This window comes from Thermobia domestica, chromosome 13, assembly GCF_964235325.1.
Source record: "Thermobia domestica chromosome 13, izTheDome1.hap1.1, whole genome shotgun sequence".
Classification (NCBI taxonomy): Eukaryota; Metazoa; Arthropoda; class Insecta; order Zygentoma; family Lepismatidae; genus Thermobia; species Thermobia domestica.
Genome location: NC_137466.1, coordinates 143,220,981 through 143,228,405, shown reverse-complemented (window position 1 = coordinate 143,228,405; position 7,425 = coordinate 143,220,981). Strand labels below are relative to the sequence as shown.

General features: G+C 35.2%; 1 protein-coding gene across 1 annotated transcript in view; it reads left to right on the top strand.

Moving 5' to 3' along the window:
* The first annotated feature begins 317 nt into the window (after window positions 1–317).
* Window positions 318–7,425, top strand: part of LOC145667809 (uncharacterized) — a 120,590-nt gene continuing 113,482 nt past the window's right edge. The window contains exon 1 of the mRNA XM_081735240.1: window positions 318–478. Coding sequence (XP_081591366.1) covers window positions 397–478 — 82 coding nt within the window. The 5' untranslated portion in view covers window positions 318–396. The remainder of the gene's footprint in view (window positions 479–7,425) is intronic.

The window sequence follows — 7,425 nt, the reverse complement described above, 5'->3', positions numbered from 1 at the left end:
AAGAAAGATGAGACACTGTGTTTTTTTGTATATCTGATCAATAATTATCATAAATAACGTAATATGATATTTTTGTGTGTAACAAGACAGTGTATAACGCTTAGAAACTTAACAAATAAGAGCGACACCAAAGTGCAAAATGTGATATATTAGCTACCAATAAAAATAATAGAAAATATAAATAGGTCAAAACTCACGTGCACAACAAAAGGTCATGAGTGAGCAAACACTAAGCACATAGCAAATCGCAAAATTGACCTTGACCTATTACGAAAAGATGGTCTGTGATTATTTCTTAAAAGTATTGTAAGTAGTTGTTCATAATCTAGTTTTCATTAGGCTCATTCAAAGAGTTGATTCTCTTTAGACGGGTGTAGGACCACCGAGGCGGTCGAAATGGTTGACATTAAGGAAGAAGTAAACGTTTTTAGGTCAAACATAGAGGATGGAGGAATGCATCTTCTCAAGTATGACAGAGGTAAATATTACTATACTATTAAGGAAAACCATACTGCATTTTCCAGACTAAGATAGGTATTTTGTACAGTAAGAAAGAATATTTTAAATATTGGATGTACAGTTGTCCAATAAAATTCGCACAGAAATTACTCTCATTGAAAAATTTGCACTCTCTCTCTCTCTCTCTCTCTCTCTCCCTCTCTCTCTCCCTATATATATATATATATATATATATATATATATATATATATATATACAAAAAGATTTATTGGAATACAATTTTATTAGCACCAATAACCCTATCACAACGAGTTCCCACACATACTACAAAATATTTCGAAACGACTTTTAGACACAGTTGGGACATTTTACATATTACCGACTCTTTTTGAACACCCTTGAGTAACACATATTCACCCCCTTTTAGATACTGTTTTCCCAAATGTGTCCCAAATATGTTTGCAGAATGTGACATAACTTTGTTTTCGAAATGCTTGCTGAGAAGGAGTGTTTTAAATATGTCACACTAGACACTGTTTTTAAGAATTAACGCTTTTTAAACACGCGATGCACACTTTTTGAACACTATTTTATCAATTTTTCTCCTCAAAAACTGTTTTAAAAGTGTTTAAATGATGTTTTTTTTTATTTTTTACAGTGCAGATAAGGTAATTGTTTCCAATTCGTAATTAGATCTTTCAAAAAAACTGGAAAGCAATTTTCCCCAGACCATGTTAATTTCTGGTAGGACAACATGGTGTCCGTGGGTTGTGTTAGGGTTTTTTAATTTCCTGCAACATTCTTATTCCATCAATGCTTTCACAATCATTTACTTGCAGTACTTATCTGTCCTTCTTAGCTCACAGGACATAATCATGGGAGGTAAAATTGAAAAACTACATTTCATTTCACTTTGGAAGTGTCTTTGTATACTTCGGAAAGAGTAGAGTTTCTTATCAGCGAACTAAAAAAAGTTCGTTACTGAATTGTTTTTGTATGTGTGTGGCTGTTATTTGCAAATTTTTCAATTTTGAGCCCTCCATTCAATAGAGCATTAAAAACTCTCTTGAATTTTTCGCGTCACTCTTACCGTTCCCGAGATATTGGCCCCAAAATTTCCGATTTCGGGAGATTTTAAGGAGCCATATCTCGGGAACCGTAAGTCATAGAGAGATGATATTGGTGTTGATCAATACCTAATCAGTTTGTGAACATTTTTGTATCAAACAGTTACTGGTGGCCACTGGCCACCTGGCCACCGTTCCTTAGATATTGGCCAAAATTGTTCGGATTTCGGGAAGTTTAAGGAGCCATATCTCGGGAATTAACTCATACAGAGTTGATATTTTGCGAAGTTTCCAATTTTGAGCATGTGTCTTCGTAAAACAACGTATCGTAGAACGTTTTCACAGAATTCTAAAACAAAACTTAAAAATTTAGTACTCAAGAAAATTTTAAATGGATAGATATATTACAAAAAATGTTTAATGAGTATAAATAACAAAGTACAAAAAACAATTAGTATAAAGCCTGTAGAAGTTAATAAGAAAAAAAATTAAGTTTATTCTGGCAATGCCCTTGGAGCATTCTTAGCTGGGTTTTATTTCGATTAATGTAATCTATGATCAAGCAATCATCATAGACTATAAAGTTAAGTAATATTAATTTCAAAATCACGTGTAATTACTAGAAATTAATGAAATTAAACAAAAGAAAATTAAAAGGTCAAGACGACTAATTTACTTTATAAATTACTTTTAAACTCGTTGCATTATATTTAGAGAAGCTGTACAAAGTACAATATTGACCCTTTATTATATACTTTACCTAGTGATATGATACACACAGCTCCGGTAGTGAAATGAAGTGTTAAATTCTAAAACGTGATTCAGTGGTATGTAACACATAAAAAAGATATGCTAAATCACAAAACCAACTAATCATTAGTTAGTATAATCGGGTTGACAAGCGACTTTTTATGCTGCTCTTTCATTTGGTCATTTATTCGGTAAAAGTACTTCGTTTCATTTGTGAATATTACTGACAAGGAACGGACTTGAACGTGTCATCCGGACATCCGAATCAAACCTAGTCCATTCGATAAACGTAACAAAGATATGTTCATACTTAAAAAGTTAGATGCTATAGACAAAGGAGTTAGAGGTCTGCATGGGCTGCTATTTTTAGCCCGGACCCGCCCGGTCCGTGAATTTATGTGTGGCCCGACCTGAGTCCGAAATACAGGGTCTTCCAAAAGTCCTGCAAAAAAGTAAAAAGCTGTAACTTTGTAACCATTTATTGTATTTGTACAAAACTTTTAGTGGACTTGTAAGAAAGTCTGAAATTTTGTTTCCAAGCATTTTTTAAACCCCAAACCTCCTGTCCAAACATTGCTGAAGTCTTTCCGGAAATCCAAGAATGGCATTTCACAAAACTCACTTCTTATGTCACAGTCTTCTTCCGTCAATTCCTGTACAAATTTCAACGTGTAAGGCTTTGCCTTTATTTTCTTACGAACGATATTGTGTAGCGTTGTCATTGGCACTCGCAGCTCCAAGGATCTGCGTTTCAATGATTTCTTTGACTTCGCAACACGCTTTCCTGTACGGACTGAATCACATCAACACTGGTTGTTGGCCTTCTGCTACGAGGCAAGTCCAAGACACTTCCGGTAGCTAGGAACTTATCGTACCATCTCTTGATACTTGAACCTGCAGGTGGTTGTTTCTGATATTTTCGTCGGAATTTTCTTCTTACCAAAACACTAGATTTTAACTCACAAAACCACGCCACACACTGCGCTTTCTCTTGAGTAGATGCCATCTTTGTCACGTGAATTGCGGTTATGACGTCAACGTTTACATCCACTCATTGTTGCCAACAAAATTTTTAACATTTCCACTAAAACATTACGAACAAAATACAAAATTGAAAGTAGTACTTTCAAAGTTACAGCTTTTTACTTTTTTGCAGGACTTTTGGGAGACTCTGTATGTTTTAGCCTTTTGATTCAAGCCCGGTCCGAGCTTGTGTGATAATCAAATGAGCCCGAAATAAGTCTGAATTACAGAAACTTAATAATTAAAAATTGTACTTTTATTTACAACAATTAGAGGTTTAATTTTGCAGTTTAAAAGCTTTATGATTCAGAGAGAATAACGAAATAGATGTTATCGTTTACACTTACTAACTATATGAATTCTTTAAAGAAAATTATTATTTATATAAATTCCGTCTCCCTTAGATTCGGTGCATAATCGTGCGACAAAAATCTAAATATTTCATTTCATTTCATTTATATAAATTCTCATAAAATGGAAATATGCATTCTAGAAATATTTACAACAAAATGTCAATGTGCAAATTCTTGGGTAAATGGATGTGTACTTAACTCACTCAGTTTGTGGTGGACAAACACCGTGTGAGTGGGTTTTCTCGGGGTTCTCCCGTTTCCTCTCACTTTCTTCATTCCACCATTTCATTCATTACTCATCATCACCGTCTCCTTTAGCCTAACCGTCATAATCGTGGGACGTAAAACTCAAAGATTTCATTTCATTTCAATTAACTCACCCAGATAGTCCTCAAAGCAGTCATTGTCGATTGTTGTGAAGAAAAAGAATGGAATCTACACTCTCGCTGGTCAAACTTTCACTCACAGATAAGCCATGTTTATTTTTGCTACTTTTAGTTTTTATCTCCACTACACAGTTACCTTTATTCTCAATTTGCACAATGATGATAAGATTTATAGTGTGGGTGTCTCAAGTTACAAATTTAGATATGCTTTAAAAGTTCTCCAGAAACAACGGTCCGATGAATATCGTTGTAAAGTATATTTACAAAGTTAGGACCGAAAATTTCCGAGAAATATGGTTGTATATTCAAAACTTTACAGCCTGAACCCGCACAGACCTCTAAACGGAGTAAGTCCCTGGGGTCCATTAACCCTGTTACGAGGGGGTGCTGATAAGTTCTTAGCTTTACTAAGAAAAATAAGACAAAATTAATTTTTTTTGATTGATTTATTCAACATTAATTCCCTTCAATTCGATGCATTTTTTGCTTCGGGCCTGCAATTTATTTAGGCCCTCTAAATAAAACTCTTTTGGTTGGGTGTCAAACCATGAATTTACTGCTGTAATTGCTTCAGAAATGGTGGCGAATTTTTGCCCCTTCAAGTGTTTCTTTAAATTTGGGAATAAGTGGTAGTCTGATGGGGCCGGGTCAGGTGAATATGGTGGGTGGTGCAAGTTTTCAAACCCTAAGCTAGCCAATTTTTGCATCGCAACATTGCTCTTGTGAGGAGATGCGTTGTCTTGAAAGTAGACAACTTTTCGTTACAACTTTCCACGGCGTTTTTGCTTCAGCTCTGAGTAAATCCTTTCCAGTAATGATGCATAATAAGCTCTTGTTATGGTGTTACCTTGTTCTAGATAATCAACAAAGATTACCCCATCCTTATCCCAAAAAACACTGGCAAGAACCTTTGAACTTGATTTTTGCACACGAAACTTTTTTGGCCTCGGTGAACCACTGTGACGTCACTCTTTTGATTGTTCCTTTGTCTCTGGATCATATAAATAGATCCATGTTTCATCCTCCGTGATCAAACGTTGCACAAAATTAGTCCCTTCCTGCTCAAAACGGCTGAAAACCTCTTTGGAAGCAAACACTCTTGCACGCTTTTGATCGGCTTGCAAACATTTCGGCACCCATTTGGCAGAAAGTTTGTTCATGTGCAAATGATCGCGAATAATGACACCAACACGTTCACGGGATATTCGTAGGTCCTCTGCTATACTTTTAGCAGAAATTCGTCTGTCTGTGAGAATCATTTCATGAACCTGTTCAATGGTTTCTGGCACAATCACTATGGATGATCTCCCAGGGCGGGGGTCATCTTCAGTGCCAAAATGGCCTGTCTTAAATTTCACAACCCAATTCTTCACTGTGGAATAACAAGGTGCATGGACCCCCAATGTTTGCTGCATCTCACCATGGATCGTCTTTGCAGATTTCCCCTGGAGGAAGAGGAACTTCACCACCGCTCGACTCTCAACATCGTTGAACTTGTTGGGCTGCCCTGACATCTCAAGCACTCACATAAAAAAGAAAATAACTTTCCTTAGTACCAATGTTTTAATATTTCGTCACAAACATATAGACACATATAGTTTTCAAATAAAAACAAACATTATAAATATCCAAGGGGGAAGGGAGCAAAGCTAAGGACTTCCCAGCACCCAGTATAAATAAAATCGTAGACTTGCAGTTAAATACTTGTTGCATCAACATTGTTCACCGGAAAGTCGTGGTTTATAGTTCATTCTCTTCAGCATGAAACAAGCTTTCCAGAGGTGCTATGTATTGAGGCTCATAACATATTTGAATAGGGAAAATTGGGAGAATGTCAGGAAAAATACTTCCAGAGTGGTCCCGGGTAAAAGTACACAATCCAAATGTATCTCGAAAAATACTATAGGGAATAACAAATGTGTGTACCAAGTATTGTTTTAATAGACGGAATAAATATGAGAGGAAAAGTTGAATACCAATACAATCCGGATAACACGTTCATGACCGGGTTCCTTGTGAGTATCATGTTTATATCTGTTTGCATGCGTTACTTCATGATTTTATCTAGATGTGAAGCTAAACTACAAATATTTAGTATTTTACAAAGCAAATTGAGTTATCAATTCTTATAGAATAACACATTAAAATGCGATTATGTTGTAAGAGCGGTTTATTGTAATCTGGCAAAAGACGGTCTAAGAGAAAATGAATGATTGAATTTTGCAACCTAGGAGTATACTATACGGTACATGATGGATCTCGAAAAAGTAGCATGAGACTAAAGCAATTATATTATTACTATTATTGCAATGAGAATTTGACAACATAGTCACTATCATAAAAGGAGTACCATTACAACTTCTGACATATGATTATGTTATCAAATCTTTATTGCAAATATAGTAACAGTATATTTAATTCACCTGGCTCACCCGGTACTTCAACATCTATCAAAAATACATTATTCAGGAATATATTAAAATGCTTGAAAATAAAATTAACACGAAATTAACATATTTATAAGCAATATGTTTTTTATGTATCCTAATTGAGTGATAATTGCTACGTCAAATTGCTTAAGCAACATGCTTAAAATTTGAACAGTATACAATTAAGGATTTTTGCAAATTTGGCAGCATTGGGAGAAAGAGGGACTGCAATTATTAGGAGTAGGGGGAAATAAGATGTTCATAATGTAGGAATCCCCTATTAAAGTAACAGACAGGAAATTTCGTTTTTACACTTTTCATTTAAAATAATTAAACACTATTAGGCTGCCATAAGTGTCGGATGTCTTATAGAACGGGTATATTCGTCCGTCCGTCTGTCTGTCGACAGATATCAGAGCAAAAATGATAACGAATATCGAGATGCAGTTTCTCGTAATCGATTTGGCGTCCCAAGAATAGATTCCATCTCTTTTATAAATACTCTATTAAAACTAGAACTGGTACACATAAACCATTTCCGATTTCAACTTTACCTATCGAACAAAAACGATAATGGATAGTGACAAATAGATCGATTCTGCGTCTCCTAGCATCTCACTCTACTAAACTCGAAATTGTAAAATTTTACTATCACTTCTGGCTTCAAGTTTGACTGCCATACAACAAGAACAGCAATTAATAGGGATAAGCATCTTTTACTAATCGGTTTGGCTTGTCAAGAAAAGATGATAATATCTTCACCCGCATTACTCAACTAAAACCGGAAGTGGTAAACATTTATTAGTATTTCCGATTTTAATATTGATTTACATTGAGCAACTACCGTAAGAAGTAAGGAGTACTGGTTAGTTGGAATCGATTCAACGTCCCAAGGATAGATACATGTCTTCCATTAACTCTCTATTCAAACCAGAAGTGATAGAAATCAACCATTTTT